Below are 19,322 nucleotides of genomic sequence, written 5' to 3'. Positions count from 1 at the left end.
GTTAATAGCCCAACACTGATCATGGAAGCTGTATTATTTTTAATCTCTTGACATTGTGTTTCATCTGTCACTTCCTCTATGGAGCAACTGCTCAGCTTTACAAGATCTTTTTACATAACTTTACTGACTCAAATAATTTTTTAACAATTGTTGCCATTTCATGCTTTACTGTTTACCATTTGATTCCCTATATGAATCAAATGATACAAGCCCAAGCAGAAATCTCATCAGAAATCTCTAGAGTCTTCTCTCGACTGTGGAAACATGTCTGTTTATTCCTGGCTGCTGTTAGGTATTTTCCATGAAATTCTTTAGAAGGATCATGAGGATCTTCCCTCTTACTCAGTGTCAGCTAAGCATTGTTTTGAGAGAGGCTATGGTGTGAAATCTTGTCAAATGCAAATCCACAGACTACATCAATTAACTTTCCATTGTCTTGCTTGCTTACTGACTCCTTAAAAAAATAGTGAAATGGTTTCAGTGAGATGTGATTTTTCCCTACAAAAGCTGTGATTGGTTCTCCCAATCCAACACGTTGCATTTCTTTTTGGGTTTGCTACCTCTGTTCTGTACAAGAGTTTCTAGCAACTTTGCCAGTACTAACATCAGGTGTTCTCTCTACGCCTTGCCATTAAAGTGTTGGCATTGCATTAAGCACCTTTTTAGGTCTCTGAACTTGAGACAATTTTAAGGACAAACTTGCACAGACCATCAGTAGGTTGGGCATTTAATCTTTTGGCTTCCCTAAGTCTCCTAAGTGCTGTATGTTCTGCCAACACTCTACTGCTTCTTTTGTCTTAGTTTTCTGGCCTCTGCTGCTGGTACTTCATGTCAGAGAACTTGTTTCTGGTCCTTACGAAGAGGGGTGCTGATACGGGAATTGACGTGATGAGTTTCCTTGGAGTCAGTATAAATGCAAACAAACATTCAGCCCTATTGCTTTAGCATTATCTAAAAAAGGCTTTTTATGTTTGATATCTTTTGGATGTTTTCTGTTCACCCTTTTTCTAGGCCAAACATATTATGCATTTCTGTTTACCCACCATAGACTGTAATTTTAATTTTACTCAATTGGAATTATCCAAAAACTGTTACTATGCCTAAGAATATTCTTGTATTGCACTGTAGTTAGTTGTAGCTGAGGCTTATGATTGAAGTAGATGGCAGATGACTGAAAATTGTCAGAGCAGTTTCTTTTTGCTGTTTCTATATAAAATAATTTTGGTGTTTAGTCTTTAAATGGAAATAGCAGTTACTAAGGCAACCCACCTTTTTATTTATAAAAGTAAAACGTTTTCCAAAAAAGAAAGAAAACAAAAGAACAAGTGGGGACAAGCCATGTGGGAAATGACAAGTAGTTTCATCTGCAAAGATTGATTTCAGTCTAACATCGTATCCATCATTTAGATGTGAACAGCATCTGCTATATACCCTTGATCCTATGGTCTTACGAAGCCAGATCTTTGACTGAAAAAGGTGAGGCAAGAGCTAATGAAGGAGGAATTACTCTCTGCACTGTACAGGAGAGACTAAAGGAAGATGATGTAGTAATATAAATAAAAACAGTGATACACTGTAGCTTTACTCTTTAGCCAGCCTCTCTTCCCTTCTCCCCTCCCTCATCGTCTGTTCCCTCATCGCTTTTCTCACAATTCAGTGCATTTATTGTCAGTGAGAGCAATCTTCTTTCATTACGCTAATCAGCCTGTGATATTAAAGATCTCCCTCAAAAGCTGTCTGCAGCAGTAACAGCACTACAGGCTCAAGCAGATATTAAAAAGTATCTTATTTGTCTGTCTTGTGATTTTTTAGCTTGGTTTTCTTTTATTTTTCAGATGTGTTTTCATTGCTTTGTTTATGCATATTTTTCTAAACTAGCTACTGGAGATGCACTTCTCTGTTATTGATAATGAAATTATGTCAAAATAGGTTCACTGTATATTCAGCTGAGTTGTACACAAATGTGCAACACCAATATAAATTTAAGTACTACTCTGTATGTTTGCATATGAAACAAAAGAATTGTTGAAACTTTAGACAGAGCTACAGTTAGATCTGTGAAAAGACTCTGCTTCATTTAAAGTAGCCAAAACCAAAGTCAGATAAGCATGGTAATCTTAAGTTTCATTAAAGGAAAAACCAAATGCTGAAATGGTACAATTTCATACTGCTGGAGGTTTCAATTTTCTCTCAGTGCAGCCAGCTTCTTTTCACAAGCAGGTCACAGTAGTTAAATCAGGCACATACAGTAAGCAGATTTATGCTGTCTTCAGAACTGTACATGAAAAACTCTTCAGTGCTTCAGGCTAAAGTCTGATTTGCCACATTCTCTCACATGTTAAGCTTTTTTTATTTGGTATTAATGTTTCTTGGCATCTTGCAGTAAGGCCTGGATGGTGCTGCTACAGGGCAGTAATCACTAATGAAAAAATAAAGGTTTTGCCTTTCCCAAAGCTGTGTGCTTATTGTCAATCTGGTTTCCTCACCACCTTTACCATGTTTATTTATAAGGTAGTTGTAATTTTCTTTTAAATTGGAAATATTCCAACACATGTATTTTTGACTGATACATGGAAAATACTTTTTTTTTTTTATTTGCTCTTGTTCAGGTCTTGAGGGTGCTAATGTCAACAGTGGTTGTGTTGCTCAACCAGTGGATGGGATTGAGTGGATTTTCTCCAAACCTATATTAGTACCTATAAGCTGTGTTAAGAATATCAGTGCTGCCATTCAGATACAGAGGCAAAACAAATTGTGGTTTGCACTAGCCACACTCAGTGTTTATCTTTTTCTTCCCCTGAGGCTTGTTGCGTTTTGTTGTTTCATTTTGGGCCTATCTTTTGTCCTGATGCTGATGCTGTTTGGGGAAAAATAATAGCAAAACCTGTGCAGAACTAGTAATGAAGGGGTGAAGAATCAGGATGTTAAAACTCTTGCCTGATGTATAGAGCTAGGCTTTGGCAGGCTTATTGACAGATTCATCATCAGCACACCTAAATTATTTTCAGGTAACTCAAGTTTCTGCTGCTTTGATAGTTTATTTGGTAGTTACTTGCTCTCTTCCTTCTCAGTTTATCAACAAAATACAGTTTTTTTTTTTATTTCAGTTTGGTTTCTTTTGTGGTTTTTTATTGTGGGTTTTTTTTGTTTGTTTGTTTGTTTTGGGGTTTTGTGTTTTTTTTTTTGGGGGGGGTGTTTCTTGGGGTTTTTTGGAGGGGGGTTGGGTTTTTGGTTTTTTTGTTAATGTAGTTACAGTAGCAATGTTTTATTGGGGGGTGACACTAGAAGCTGGCTTTTCACAGTTCTTGGTTTCTGGAGATCAACTGGAGAGATCTTTTCAAGAGCCTTTCTTCTGTTTTGCTTATAGTCCCCACTCTGCGCAACCCCTGCCCCAGCCAGTGTATTAAAAGTTTATTTTTTGGAAGTAATGTGTGTGTGTGTGTGATTAGCAGTGAATTTTAATGGAGCTTGATCAGTATTTTCCCAGGACTGTTTTGTAAGTGCTGGTTTGCCTAGTGCTTGAAAATGTGGGAAGGTGCTACGGTACTGCCTGGGGAAGTCATTAGGGAAGAAATGCTTTCCTTTCACAGAATTGTTAGGGTTGCAGGGGACCTCTGGAGATTATCTAGTCGAACCCTCCTGCCAAGGCAGGGCCACCTAGAGCAGGTTACACGTATCCAGGTGGGTTTTGAATGTCTCCAGAAAGGGAAAGACCCCACAACCTCCCTGGGCAGCCTGTTCCAGTTCTCTGCCACCCTCAACATAAAAGAGTTCTTCCTCATGTTAAGGTGAAACTTCTTGTGTTTTAGCTTATGGCCACTGCTCCTCATGTTGTTTCTGAGCACTACTGAAAAGAGTCTGGTGCCATCCTCCTGGCATTCACCTTTGAGATACTTGCATTCAATAATGAGATCCCCTCTCAGTCTTCACTCCTCTTTAGACTAAACAGGCCCAGCTCCTGCAATTTCTCCTCATAGGAGAGATGCTCCAGACCCCTGATTATCTTTGTGGCCCTCCTCTAATTTTGTTTTATGTCACTTAGAGCTCTCCTTTTTACCCATTTCACCTTTCACAATTTCACCTTTCAGGCCTGTGAAAGGAAGGCTAGGATTTTTTAAAGAATATATGGCAGGAGTCTTCTGTGTTTTTGTTTGGGTTTGTTTTGTTTGGTGTTTTTTTGTCATTTGTTTGGTGGTTAGTTTTGTTTGGGTTTTGTTGTTGGGTTTTTTTTCTTTTTCTTTCGTTATGCAGGTAGCAGAAACTAAAATCCAGAACAAAGAAAATTGCAAGCCATAATGTTCATGTCTTGCCAAGGTGAATGGTGAAGTCTCCAAATGCGCTGTTGCTTTTTAGATACAAAATGATGACTTATAACTGACTTTGTATCATAGCAACATATCAATTAGTATCTCACAGCTACCTCTTAACCAGAAGTAATCCAAACACAGATAGAAAGAGGTGTCATGTATTACAGATATTTATGCTTTTGTATGGCTCTCTTGTTCAGTTGAGACATAAGGACATAAATTTTTATAATCCTTGACAGTAAGCTGTTTAGAAAAATTGCTAATCTTTTCCACCTCCTTTGCCAGTTGTCAAAACTATCATGATAATAACCTACTGCATTAAAGAAGGTTAATTTTATAGTTAAAATCCCCATCTAGAACTGAGGAGGGATGTTTCCATTACTTCTGCTGTGAAATGCTCACATGGATTTAGGGTAATCTGCTAAATCTCTTCCCCTCATTTTTTTTATCTATAGATGAGAGAAGGGCTGGGCTTTTAGGTTCTCAGAAGAACATTTGGCTTGTGTCTCAGTGGGGGCATAGGAACAATACTTCAGTACAAATGAATTGTTTCTGTCTTGAAAGAAATGCTGATTTAAACAGTGATTTACTATTTTTACAGTCCTAATCGGCACCTTCACCTAAGGTAGCAATGCTATATTCACAGAATGTACGGCAGAATGGGCCCCTGTATTGTTTTGTGTCATTTCAACTAAAGCTTTTTAAAGTCTTGTCTTGTAATTGCTGTTCTGTGACACTAACTGAATAGTAGATTTCTAATGTTTAAATATTACTACTAGTCTGAACCTTTTTTCCCTTTGCTTTGCATAAAAGCATGGAGTGAAAACATAACTGTGGATTATTTGAGGGAATTTTACTAATTAAAATTGCATAAGAATTCAGGCTTCAAAGCTGTCATCTGCCCCATCCCCTTCCCAGGTGCTGGAGGTTTCAGTAGCTTCGGATTTCACAGTTGTCTTAAATATCTGACTTATTCTAGATAGAGATCTTTGGGATAACATTCTGGGGTCAAATTTTGTAGTCCTGCATGTGTCTGGGCAGGTTTTCTGCTTCTACCAGCAGAATTTGGCCCTCATCTAAAGTCTAATCTTTCATGTGCTTCTCATGCAAATGAGTTTGGTTGGCTCCAGTGGATGATCTGCTTGTGTGAATGAGAACTGACTTGTGGCAATGCATCTTTAAGCTGTGAGTTCCAAGATAGTGGACTTGGGGTTTCTCTCACATATGTTAGATACAAAGTTTATAGGTGTTGGGGTTCTCACCGAATAGTTTTGGGGAGAAAATTAGAAGGTTTTGAATGAGCAGTGATTGAAAGTATTGAAGCTGTTTGTGTGTTGTGAGAAGGTAGTCACCTATAGCCCTCACCAACATGACAGTATAACTGGAGCTGTGTGTAGTTGAAAACGCCGTTTAGTTGCTAACATTGCAATGGTAAAGTATGTTTGTGTAGCAAGATGTCTGTTCCTCAGTTATTGAGGATGCCAGTAGGTTTAGGGTGTAAATAAGAGACATGCAATGCATCCCTCTCTTGAAACTGGAGCAGTGGAAATTTGTGTAGAAGAGCAACATGACACAAATGCTTGATTTTGTTTGTGCAAATGAGAAGGTCTTTGTGATGCAAAGCAGCAGCCTGAAAAGGCAAATGTGCTTTTTTTGGTTGTAAATATCCCAGCTAAATATTGCAGTAATTGCAAGCAGAGCTTGGCATTTTTCCTCTCTATTCTTTTCATCGTTGTATTTTAACAAGTTCTCATGAGACTATTAAAACATCTTAGTTTTTGGAACATGTGGCCTAGTGGGAATAACTCTGCCTACAGATGCAGTGGGTTGGCAGCTCGATTTTTGCATGTCTTTTCATTTCCCTTCAGATCCTGTGACCCAGCGTAACCTTTGGTCTCCCTCTGAAGGCTGGGTTGAAGAAAGTATGAGCAGGTGACTGATGATTACTGTCAATACAGCCTGCAGACAATATGGGAATTACTTTAGCAGTCTCCCACTCCCTTGTGCTCCCCCCATCCTCTCTTAAATCAACAAATGCAAATAGCAGCCTCCTCATTTGCTGCTATCTCTGGGAGGCTGCCCAGACAGCATGGGCTTTGTTGCAGTCCTGCCTATTGAAAAAAGCAGCTTCAGCCCTAGGCAGAAGAAAGAATATCAAATGGGACCTGATTCCCCCCCTTAATGGTTAATGCTGCTAATATTTGGTTCTCTGGAGTATGCAGGTAGGAAGATACTGAGATAAGGGTACTTGATGTGTGTGGTTCAAGAGGGCAGCCTGAAGTGGTTGGAGCTGTTTTCATTGTTACTCTTTGTCCGGTAAATGTCCTTCGGGAAGGCAGTAGGGATTACCCAGTGTCCTGAAACTCATACCTGTGTTCCTAGAACCTGTTGACATTGCAATTAGCTGTGTATTTAACCTTAGCTCTGTCTTTACTGTGTGAGAACAGAAATGCATGTATTAGATTTCAGCATAGGCAGGGGCACAAAGAATTTGTGAAACGTTTCTTTTGGAGGTCATGATTGTTTTGCTAAATGCATAGTTGTGTAGCGCAAATAAAAATAGCTTCATTTTACATTAGTGCAAGTGTTATACAGGACGCAATATGTAGTACTGAATTGTACAGCATTCAGTTCGTAGTGTTTTGCTTTCCAGATGTATGGCTTAATGCGAGGTGTCATTCAGCAATTCAGAGATCTCTGAGTAATGTTATGCCAGCATTTGGTTAAAATTCTGTTCATCTTGTTTTAAGCTGTTGCTGCATATGAGAGCAAGTTTTGGCATACATAAATAAAATGAAAGTGATCACTTTGCACATCCAGGAGGTGGTCCTTCTCAGATACCTAGGGATATCATGTCTGTATTTGATGTATTAGGATTGCAGACGGTTATAATGAAGAGATTTTTTTTCTGAACTGCCGTCAGAAATATTAGATTAGTAACAGAATCAAATAGCAATGTATGTGAATGCTCCTACAGCTTTTAAAATGTGTCAGTAGTACTTGTGTTTTGTTAGAAGTCTGTATGCAGTGTGTATTTCATCTTACTGTGACATTTTCTGTTGCAAATACTTAATAACAGTGAACTCCTGAATAAAAATTCAAAGTTAAAGGAACAGTTGTAAAGCTGGCTGTTGGGCTGTTAAGGCGAATATCACTCATAGAGCTAGACGTTAAAACTGATACTCAATCTGTAACTATGTTCTTTTCTCAAGATCTCATTTCAAATGTGTCTTTGAGTTTTATTTCATGTTTTATTTGCCTACCAGAAAGCCTCAACATACTAATATTTTAGGAGAAGAAATATTCCAAATTCACAGAAATCCTGGAAATTAATTATTGGCAGCCCCCTATGCTTCACTTTCAGTCTGCAGTAGTGCTTTGGATCAGGCACTGGTGAATGATACAGTGAAAGCCCACTTGAGCCCTCACTTGCAACACTTCTAAGTTGTGTCACATTAAGTTCTAGTACCTAGGGTTAGGGAGAATCATGGGAGTTTCATCATCAGGGAGATACAAAAGTCTGTAGTGGGGGCAGTGTGATACTAGAAAGCCATCTGATCATAGTCTAAAGGTTTCAGATTATCTCAACCCTGTTGTGTGATCCTTTCCTATAGCTCTCACAAGGATAGTTTGCTGTCACATCTCTGGTTTTCATTTTCAACTTACCTCTTCCTCAGTTGATCTGCTTGCCAGCAATCAGATCAAGAAAACACAATATTTGTCATATTTTTGGACTTAGTAATTGTGTTTCGTTGGCCGCAGGTGCTGCTGTAGCATGGTGTCGTACATCTCTGCATTGAGGATTTGTCCTTATCTGTGGGTTCTGTTTGACATCCTTCTGGTGTTTTAATCTCTCCATTGTGAAGGGAATTATTAAAACAAAATCATCATTATTACTTCAGAGAATAGTGTGTTGTGTGGTAAACATTCCTAACTAGGAAGTTCTATGCAATGAATTGTGATTATGTCTTGCAGCTTTATACCAGGTTATAATACAGTCACATCATATACATATTGGATCAATTTTGTATTGGGATAGGAGATTCAACAGAGAACTGGTTTAGTGTTAAGACTGAATTAAAATGATACTTTGTGTTTGATTTTTGGAAGTCCTTCTTGCAAATAAAATTTTAAGTCTCAGTAGCTCCCGGTAGAAAAATCTGGGTATAGTTATGTGAATTTAAGTTTATAAACAGGCATCTCAGATAAATACTCATTCATGATACATTTCCTATCATTAGTTTCTCCTCATTAGTGGGATGATTTTCTTTGCTTTTTTTTTTTAGCTCCCTAGAAGTAGTTGGCATGTCTTGTAATTGTGGAAACTGCTCTTAGAGAATAGATATATTATGAGCTCTATAATTTCTGAAGTATTTTGAAGGCCTTCTTGATGAATGGCACTTTATAAATATTGTAGTTAAATTATAGGAAGCATTTATAAGGTGAGTGGATTAATTATTTTTTGTTTGAATGTTTTTTCCTCTAAACAGTCCCTCTAAAAGAACAGGTATAAAGAGCTCCGTCTTTGGCTTTAATAAAGTTCTGTAGTTACATGCCAGCCACTTAAGTTCAAAATATCCAAGTATATTTATTTTACATTGTAAATTGTGCACTACATTTTATTTCTTTTTAAATCTTTGTTAGAAAAGTTTCTTTCCATCATTCATTTTGAGGTTTTCCCCCCCCTCCCTTTTGTTTTTGTTTTTCTTCAGTTTCCATTACAAAGAGCAGTGCAAAAATCCAATCTTCCCCTTCCAAAGTGACCCGGCGTTCAATGCAGTCTCCACAGAAATCTGCTCCGGTACCAGCGCAACGGGGCAGGAAACCAGGTCGGGGCAAACCCCCTGGACAGTCTGCAGTTCCCAAGAAGGGCAGGTCTCCTAAAAATATTCCCCTGACAAAAAGCATCTCTCATACTGAAAATCTTAAAACAAGGAAAAAAAGTTTAAAACCTGGAAAAAAGGTTAGTCCTTATCTACTACTTTACTTTTTACTGAAAAATTTTGTAGTGAGACTTTTTTTTTTTTGTTACCATTTAATTTTCTGTCTTCTCTTCAGCCTTCAGGGCTTTACTGTTTTCAGCAACTGATTACAAGAAAAGTCTAGAGTAGCTATTCTGGAATATGTCGGTATAAACTATGGATTATTTCATTCCAGAGCAAGATTACTGATTTGTTGAAGGGTGAGTTGCTGGTGTTTAATATCCTGGAATAGCCATTTCCAGTAAAATTACAAGAGCCAGGAGAGCCTTCAGACTTTTTAGTCTGGGTTATTTTGGTACTGAATCATATATATAGTTTGAATATTTTTCATTTTTTTTTGTTTGTTTCATCTTTGGAAACAAGGGATTAAGAACAGTGAGGGATTTGTTGCAGAATTTAGGCATTTTAAGCACACAGCTGAATTTACCAACTGAATCTCTAATTGTGAAGTTACTAGCATGAAGCAAGAAGCTTCTTTCCAGGCAATACATTTCTCCAGGTGTGGGCCTAATTCTGCCCTGGTCTGAAAGACAAGATGACTTTCTGCCTTTCTCCCTGCCAAGCTGCATCAGATCTAGAGTGCTGGCAGCTGCAGCTTCAGCTCCTCTGGAATTGTTTGATAAGGTAAAAATGAGCACTGCTGTAAACCCCCCTTCCCAATCCCATGTGACACCAGCACTGGTGGCTATATAATCCCAGAATGAGCTACTTAAGGGAGCTAAACTAGTAGACAACTGACCCAGCATCCATACCTCTTATTATCTTCTTTGCCTGCTCCACCCCAAAAAAGCACAAAAGCTACATCTGCAGCAAGGAAAGATAGGATCACAGCAGGGCAGATTTAGGGCAGTTTGAATTGCTGTGGAAGTACAGTCTTTTTTCTGAGGCTTCTCACCCACTGCAGGCTGCCAAAGAGGAGTAACAATCCTGCAATGTCCTTCCCTAAATGATTTGTCTGTCATAGAATCATAGAATAGTTAGGGTTGGAAAGGACCTTATGGTCCTCCCTCCTTTGCATTAGCACCAATGGGGGCATGGGGGGCATTGTGTTTTCTGAGTTTGTTTTGAGTTAGGGTTTTGTTTTGATTTGGATTGCTTTTTTTCCTCCCTCCCTGTCTCAAATTTCAAAAAGTTGTATTTTGGAAGTTTTTTGTGGGGGATCTATTGCTAATTATGTGTGGAAAGGGGTAGATTAGTGGCACTCTTTTAATAGGGCATTATTAGGGCATACCCAGAAGGCTGTAGCACAAAACTGGGAGCAGGCACTTTGTTGAAATGATGACCACAAGGTAAGAAATGTTTCTGGGGACCAGAAATTGAAAACCAAGTGCTGTCTCTACTACCTGCCCCTTCCAGTCAGACATCCACATTGGTAGGCTACTGATGTAAATGGTCTCCAGCTCTTTTGCTTGATGTGTATCAGAGAGACATGAATTAAAGAGGAGAAAGGTGCTCCCATCCAGACTCATCTGGTGGATGGGGTGTTCTCCAGAAATCAGGGGGGGCTTTAAAGGAGAACACAGGACATCTGTATTTTAAGGGGTTACTGCTGACACTCCCTTATCTTGAGGCGGTGCATCTGAGGTACCTGTATGCACGCAGGATGTCCTCTGTGGGACATGGCAAACAAGAGTTAGGTTTTGTAGAATCTAAGTTTGATATATGTAACTTGGGAGTTTTACTCCATTGACCTTTGCAATAAAAGCTTTAAAAATTAGCTCGTGTTGAGAATCCATGGATGGTTGTTACTGCTTTGGTACGTGGTTAAATTGCTGAGATGTTATACATAACGTGCAAAATCTTTGGACTGTTATACCTGTTTGCATAAGAGAGGAGGTGGAGCTTTGTGGGAGTTCTGCACAAAAGTGAGTGTCAGATGGAATGCCATACAGCCTGTTGTCCAGAGAAGCTGTGGCTGCCCCATCCCTGGCAGTGTTCAAGGCCAGGTTGGACGGGGCTTTGAGCAACCTGGTCCAGTGGAAGTTGTCCCTGCCCATGGCAGGGGATTTGAACTAGATGAGCTTTAGGGTCCCTTCCAACCCAAACCATTCTATGATTCTGTGATAAATACTATGGAAGTGGTATATGCGTAGAAATTTGAAAGTGCTTTTTTCCCTCCCAAGACTGATCAAAAAACTCCCTTCCAGCTTTCACACTAAGTAATTGTGCTTCAAAGTGTTAGGTGGCTATGCGGTAGTTAAAAAACTGTGTGTTTAGGGAGATTGGTCTATACCTGATACTCTGTAGAGATGTTTGACTTTCCTTGTCCTTTTATGCTTGTTATGCTGCAATGTTTATCATTGTGCATGTATTAATTTTTGTTATACAGCTAGGAATACTGAGCTGTTGAGTCATCCTTCTCCTTTACTGAAGTTTTCTAAGCTTCTCTGGCAGTGTGAGTTGCATGTCAGGTTTTGTTTTGTGTTTGTCTCCCCCTGTTTGCACTGTATGTTTTTATTCTGTCATAATGAAGAAGAAATCTCTTTATATCTCTTTCACTATTTTTAAAAGTACACTTTGCATAACAACACAGAATTCCTTCCAGAATTTCTTGAGGAAGTGCTTTGGTCTGAGTGTGGATCATAGCCCTAAATTTGATCCCACAAGAGGAGACTTTCTACATGTGAAGGGGAAGCCTGTGAAGTTGGCCATGTGGTGGCAGGCTGTGAGCAGTGCTCTCTGCAGGCAAACTGAGCTTGTATACCCTCCCAGCTGGCAGGGACCAGCCAGCAACACCCTGACTAAGCAAATATGCATGAGACCTGCCAAGAACACGACCTACCTTGTCAAGCAACATGGCTTTGGGGTGGTAGTTTGCTGCTCTTCCGTTTGGGGTTGCAAAATGGGAACCTCAGCTGAGCAAGCATAGTGTGCTGTATTTCCAAAATGCATGCTCTCCTTCTGAAGGAGGAGGTAGGAAATGGCTGTCTAGCCTCACCACCCTCATGTGTTAGTGTGGAGGGCAGCTAGTTCCTCCGTCAGTTCAGTGTTTGTATTTTGTTTTCACGCTTACATTTCTTCCGTTTCTTCCTCTTCCCCTCAACTCAACCACCCATATTTTGCAGCATGGTGACAGACAACTGCCCCCCAGCCAAAAGTTTCCCGGGCTTTCAGGAATGTCTGACTTCAGATCAAAAGCTCAGTCTTCCCAAGTGCATTTTGGCTCTCAGTATTAAGGATGGAGAGAAACCTTTCTTAATCCAGTGTTAAGATACGTAGGCAATTCCTGATGAATAATACATCACTGCTTAGTTCAGTGTCTGACCTGAGCCACCTCATCTCATTCACAATGCAATGCCAAGCCTTGGCAGTTACGGCGATTCTACCCAGTGCCGTATTGTCAAGTAGCTTCTCCAGCCAAACTTGTCTTCTCTGAACTGTAAGAAGGGGCACAGAAATTTTCTTTAAACTTTCCTGGATTCCAGAAGAAAGCTAATTTATTCTTTTTAAGTGTTTTTTTTAGGTGTTATGAAGAAGTTAGGCACTGCTGCTTTTAGGAAGGTGTAAATTTTGTTTGCTTTCTACATGTCATTTAACATAATATTTGGGAAATCTGCTGCTTCTAAAAAGGTAAAGGATGACTACTGCTAAATGGAAGAGGGCTTAGCCTTCCTTAGCAACTTGACTGAATTTTCACTCCACTGTAGATTAATTTTACCAGTAAACCCTTACCACGTGAGTAGTAAAGTATCTGCAGTCTTCAGCAGTGTCAAGACCTTGGGTAATCTCTTAGATTCTTTTTTTTTTTTTTTTATTTATTTTTGGTAGATAAGAGAATGAGAACATAATCTGTTCCCATACAAGAATAAATGGTGAAGGGTGAGGTGATGAACTGCTTTCTAATTCATTATTTCTTTTATTTCCATATGTAGCACCTTAAACCACATTAGAAACACCTTCCTTGTGCATGTCTCTTTTCTAAACCCCAGTCCAAACCATGTTACAATAAAATTCTTTCCTCCTCAGGTGAAAAATAATGCCCTGACCAATTTCTAAATCTGGTTGTTACATGATAAGTTGCAGATAAGTTTAGTTTGGGAAAGGAAAAGATTTTTGGGACTCACTTGACTTCATTGTAACTACTGGTTTATTTGATATCTTGTGTAAAGCACCAGTTCCTGAAAGTGATTACTTGAAAATTTCAGCCCCTTTGAAACAAGCTGAGGGAAAATCTAAGTGCACTGTAAAGTTCACACCTAGATGTGGCTCAAGTTCTACATGGGAATATACACGTAGTCCAGCTAACTGCTTTGAGCTGTGATAAAACCAGATGGTTGGAAGGGTATGGACAGGAAAATAATCCAAAACACCTCTGGTGCTTTGTGAGATTTAGGAGAGTCATGAATTAGTATATAAAGCTCATTCTTTTCCCACTTTTCAGAAGTGGGTTCCTTTTTAAGTAATTTGTGTTCTGCTGTCTTACTTAAGTAGCTGTAAATGCAAACTGACATTTTCTGATCTTCCTTTCCTGGACTTTTGTCTGCTGTGTGTAGTATTTTTGTAATAATGAACCACCTGCATTCAGTAAGATGGTAACTGATAGCAGAAAGGTTTTGCAGACTCCTTAAAATGCATTCAGTGTTTTGATTTTGGGTTGGTTTTGGTTTGTTTTTTTTCCCTCTAAACAGAAAAAAATCTTGCCAGAACAATTGACTCCTGCATCTCCTTCTCCTCATTCTTCTCCTGAGAGGGACGGTGGCACTACGCAGATACTTAAAGATGGAGTTAGTTTGTCTGGTGCAACTGCAGCAGTTATATCCACAGGTAAAAGACAAAGGAAAAAACATTATGATATTTTTAGTGTTAAATGGCATCCCTTTCAAGCAAGTGAATGCGTTGAAAGTTCTTACTGTAAATCACTATCTAGCTACCTTATTTTTTAAAGACATTTGTAGGTGCCAGTATTACTTAGTGGAACTACTATTTTGATGCCTCTGTTATAGCAAGAAGCGCTGGAGCACAGGGACTTGTGATAGGTCTGATCGACCGGGCAGTTTGTTCCTGCCTGTAGGAAACTACAGTTACTTCATGTCTGTCCCGCTCCTTAATATATGAAATGGGAATAGATGCAGCTAAAACCCCATATGGTATTCTGATATCATGGAGGCTGTAGCGTAATATAACAAAATGGAGATTTTTATCTCTGATAATGAAATGTGTCTTGAAAAGGGTTGGCGAAAGAGAAATAATCTATCAAATGAACTAACTCATTTAGTAACTTGTAAGCCCGTAGTGAAACAATTTGTATGTTGTTAACTGAAATCTCGTAACTTTGTAAAACCTCCATAAGTTATGATAATTTTGTTTGGGGTGCTTTTTTGCATTTAAAAACTGTTTTTACAAGCTCTTCTCACTCTTGACTTTGGTCATGGATGAGGGAAAAATATGTGTGCGTTTCCTAAGAATATAAACCTTTCAGGACATAGATGTTGTTGAGCCCAGAGAGAAAATGAATGGAAACTATTTGTGCTGATTTGTATCTTTGGTTATTTGTACACATAGGCTTCCTCCCATTTGCAGATGTCAGAGAGAGCAGATACATGTGAAGACATAAGATCATTAAAACACAGAAGTATTTCATTTTTAAACATCCAGGGTTTTAACTAAGCCCAAGTAATACTGCAGGATAGAAAGTAGGGTAATCTGTTTTCAGTTACAACTTTTTTCCCCTTGCAGTCCCTTTTTCTGCCTTGCAGTCTCTTTTGAAGGAGAGTTTTGCGTAGTCTCTGTAAAACTAATTTCAGAAGTCCTGTTTGACTGGTTTGTGCTAAGGTTTAAACCACCTTACAGTGTTTCTAGAAAAGTGTTTGTTTAGTGGAGAAGGCCAAGTTGCAGCGTGGAAATCATACATGGGTGCTTCAGTGCTTCTTAAGGTATGGACTTTCAGTAACCATTATACATGCACACAGGACAATAAAACATGCACAGGTTACTACTACATGAGTGCTTCAGGATGAGCATCAGTGATATACATATATACCATAGGGTTGCAGCTTCTCAAATAGGAGAAAAAATAGAGCAGTAACTTGGTAAGGCCACCTTTTTTAGAATCACATCTTGTTAGTTTACAGTACCTGCCAGTAATTCTTTATCTGAACTAGTATATGAACAGGGATTAGTCAAAACAAAAGATAAGCACTGTTTATGACATCTTTGTTACATTAGTGGGGTAGAAAAGGGCTTTAAAGAGCAGAGTGTTTTAGGACTCAGGCAGGAGAACCTTGGTAGAAGATAGAGCACTTTTTGCATGCTCTGGAAGTATGTATGCATGTTCAGCTTCTTGAGTTGTCCAGTACATCTTTTCCTCAAGGTTAAAACTAAAAAGATGGTTCCTTGGCAATAAATATGTCTTGATATTTTTCAGTGTGTGTTTATGTCAACAAGCATGGAAATTCTGGGCCTCACCTGGATAAGAAGAAGGTTCAGCAGCTTCCAGATCACTTTGGACCAGGTCCTGTCAATGTGGTACTTCAGCAGGCAGTACAGGCTTGTGTGGATTGTGCCTATCAATCCAAAACAGTCTTTGGATTTCTGAAATCTGGCCATCACGGAGGGGAAATGATAACTGGTATGTGAAGATGCTTTGTTTCTTCAGTTAGTTGCGAACTTGAGATAGGGCAGAACAACTGAAGTAGCTGCAATGAGTTTTTATCACCTGTAACTATTTAAGAACAGTCAAGAACATATACTTGTGAACTTCTTTACTAAGAGAGTATTGGTGTTGTGTGATTTATCTTACTCTGGGACCAGGATGATTTCAACAATTCTTTAAATTAGAATTTAGTAATAGCAGTGTTAAGTTACTTATGATGATACACACAGTTACATATACAATTACATATATGATATACACAGTGCACTTAGATTCTTGTACTAAGTAGAGCTTGTGCACCTCATTTAGCAGCGGTAGCCAAACATATGTCAAGTAAACTCAGTATGAGTGAAATAATCAGCTTTATTAATTCAAGTCATTTGCATAATCTTACCCATACATAGTGTTTGTATTCTTAATGCCCTAGACAAGTGGGTGACAAGTTTCAAACTAATCTGTTTAGCTTCCAGGCAAGTGATTCCACATGTTAAAGTTGCTGCTTCTTCCCTTCCTGTGTACCCCAGAATTGTAGCAGTATCTTGGGTCACTGTCCATCCACCTATGTCCACTATTATGGAATAGGTTTATTTCTATTACATATTAATGGCAGGTCTACAAATTATAAAATTTGTAGAAATATAAATTATTTCTACATCTCAAAGTGAATAGCTGCTTCTTCACATTTCTTTTTCCTTCTAGGCTATAGCAGTTAGCACATAGATTCATAATTCCATCACTGGTGATAGAAAGACTGTGTTACTTTTAATCTCCTTATATTAACACCAGATGTGAAACATGATTAGTAGATTACAAGTTCAGTTAAATACTCAAAAAGATGTTGCTGTCTAACAGTATTTAAAAAGCAGCACCCTGACCCACATGCAGCAGAATTACAGTAAGCCTTGCTTATGTGTCCCCATGAGTTTGTTTACAAAATGGATGCAGCTTCTCTGCTGTGTGGTAAAGGTTTAATGGCATTGCATATGTTTGGTTTTGAAACCTATATTGCTTTATTTTTGCAAGATACATGAAAGTTCCTTGCTGTACCAAATTCAGAGTAGTAATTTTTCTGGAACAAAATGCTCAGAGATGTGTGTTTCCTGTATTATTTATTTATTATGAAGGACTAAATTGTAGGTCAGTGGCATATCTGGTCTGTGACTGAGTAGTTGAAAATAATTCTTTCACAGAGGAGAGAGAAATTTCAGAATCTTAATGCATTTGTAGTTTGCTTACATTCAAAAAATCTGTATGAAAAGGAATTACTGTTCTGCACCTGGCTTCACCGAAAGGCCTTGGTTCAGAGCAACTGGGTTTGTAGCCCTGGAGTTGAGGAACTTAGTGCTGTGGACTGCTCCTGAAGCATAGTCCTGGTCCAGGTGGTAGTGAGGCACAAGACCCCACAAGGTTTCCAGTATTCTTAAGTCCCTGCCTTTTCATCAGCTTGTCAAACAGGTTGCTGGGAAGTGGGTGACCAAATGCTCCCTGTTATTTTATCAAAAATTTGTGTATGTTTTATTTTGAGAAGCATAAAATGTGACTTAGGTTAATGTAGCACATGACAACCAGCTGTGCATGTGAACAGTAAGGAAGGAAAGCTTCAGCAGAATAAAAAGAGGAATTATACAATGAAATTGTGAGAGTGTTTTCTTGTGGGGCTTTTGTTTGCAATTGGTTTTGGAGTGTGATTTGTGCAGTTGTTTGGGTTGTTTTTTTTGTTGACTGGCAAGAAAAAAGTTTTTGCAACAGAGAATAAGCAAAGAAATCTAAATCTTCTGTGGACTGATACTTTCATGATGAGTATTATACCTGCAGTAGGAGGAAACTGTATGGTGATGAGAACATGGATAAAATAATCTTGCTAGAATACATGTCAATAATTAGCAGGTTCTTTTGGTTCAGCTGCCAAAGAAAATAATTGTTTTGAATAGAATTGAATTTAGGATTTTTCCATCTTTTCTTACTCAAACAAAAGCACAAACCATTGTATTTTTGCTTGATGCGTAAGATTTCAATTCAGGCAAATATAACTGGAAGGAAATTGAAGGCTTGATTAGCAAGCCCACTAATAGTGGTGGTGTCAGCCCCTTTTTTTCTCCTTGTAGTGCAGACTATGGCGTTTGGTGGGATGGAATAGACTGAGGCTCAGATAAATCTTCTCAAGCAGAGCATTAAAATCAGACTCTTGGGTGAGTTTCTTCACTGTCAGACACATACATTTCTCTGATAGTTTAGCTCTCAGCCTTTCTCCTGTCCTGAACCTGGCATTTAAAACATACTTACACAATGAAAGGTGAAGAAATAAGAAGACTCTTCATCCCGGGGGCTGGGATTGTATATGTGAGGTCCGTTCCCTGTTTACTTGTCATTGAAGGCTGAGGTTACTACACCTCTGAAGTACTCCTTTTAATTTTTTCCCTTAGCATTTGTCTGGGTGTAAGAGGTTTAAGTTGTCCCCAAGCAAAGCAGATAGTTGAGCATATGGATCTGTATCCCACACCCTTGGCTGGAGTTCACATGGTTGCCCCTAGGTGTTCAGAGTACAAGGGAGCTGTGTTTGCACTGAACCTTTATTTGTGGATTTTTCCCATGGCATGTCTTGCTGGGGCAGTCTCATTGCCTCAGCTGTTCCTTACTTTACCCTCCTGACAGCTCTAAGATAATATTTTTCTTTTCAGTGCTTCTTTTCAAAATGAGAAATTAAGGCATGGAGAATAAGTGATTTCCCCAAGGTCATATAAGAAGATCCATAAAGCTATTATAAAGCATTTTAAATTTTTGCTGAAGCTGCCTACTACCTTGCAGTAAATTTGTCAGGAGATCAGGCTGTGCTAGGTCTCACAGCCCATTTGCTCTCCAGAACTGGTTGAGTTCCAAGCAAAAATTTGCCTTTAGAGACCCCTTTGCCAAACAGGAGGTAGAGGGCCTTGTATCTGAGCCACATATGGGACTGTGAATCATTGGTATTTCATCTGAATATTGGAGCCTGGAAAAACCGAATGGGCCATGGAAACTCATTGGTCTGGGATTCGTCCCTGTAGTATTAACTCTTAAACTTTAAGTGCTTGCAGTGGGTCAGTCTGTCGTGAAAGCAGATGAGAGAGGTACCATGTTGTTGTTGATGGTAGCTGGTTAACTTTCATTAACTCTAATCAGAAGCTTCCTTACATCAGTGGTGTAAGTAATTGACACTTATGATTTCATCAGGAAGCCTAAAATATGCTAAACTTCAGCATTTTCTTCAGTTTTGTATATATTATGTGTCTCTTTTGTAACACAATATGAAAGTGTTCCTTAATTCAGATCTGTGAATAAAGGCTTTCTTGTCATTTCTGGTTTGGATTTTTTTTTTTTGTGTTTCTTTTTCTTCCTTTTTTTTTTTTTTAAATGCATCTGCTACCAACGAGATGTGATCTTTTAAAGCTCTGCTTATCATTTGGA

At 38.8% G+C, this 19,322-nt stretch overlaps 1 protein-coding gene across 1 annotated transcript in view; it reads left to right on the top strand.

The window, feature by feature from the left end:
• The window catches only part of SCML2 (Scm polycomb group protein like 2), a 72,225-nt gene that overhangs the window by 38,610 nt on the left and 14,293 nt on the right, over nucleotides 1-19,322 (top strand). The window contains 3 exon segments of the mRNA XM_062603801.1: nucleotides 9,020-9,270; nucleotides 13,918-14,053; nucleotides 15,654-15,857. Of these exon segments, the coding sequence (XP_062459785.1) occupies nucleotides 9,020-9,270; nucleotides 13,918-14,053; nucleotides 15,654-15,857 (591 nt within the window).

Source organism: Pezoporus occidentalis, unplaced genomic scaffold, assembly GCF_034315485.1.
Source record: "Pezoporus occidentalis ecotype Australia unplaced genomic scaffold, CSIRO_AGI_Poc_V1 ctg81, whole genome shotgun sequence".
In the NCBI taxonomy this organism is placed as follows: Eukaryota; Metazoa; Chordata; class Aves; order Psittaciformes; family Psittacidae; genus Pezoporus; species Pezoporus occidentalis.
Note: the sequence above shows the minus strand (reverse complement) of the source record. Positions and strands in the feature narration are given on the sequence as shown.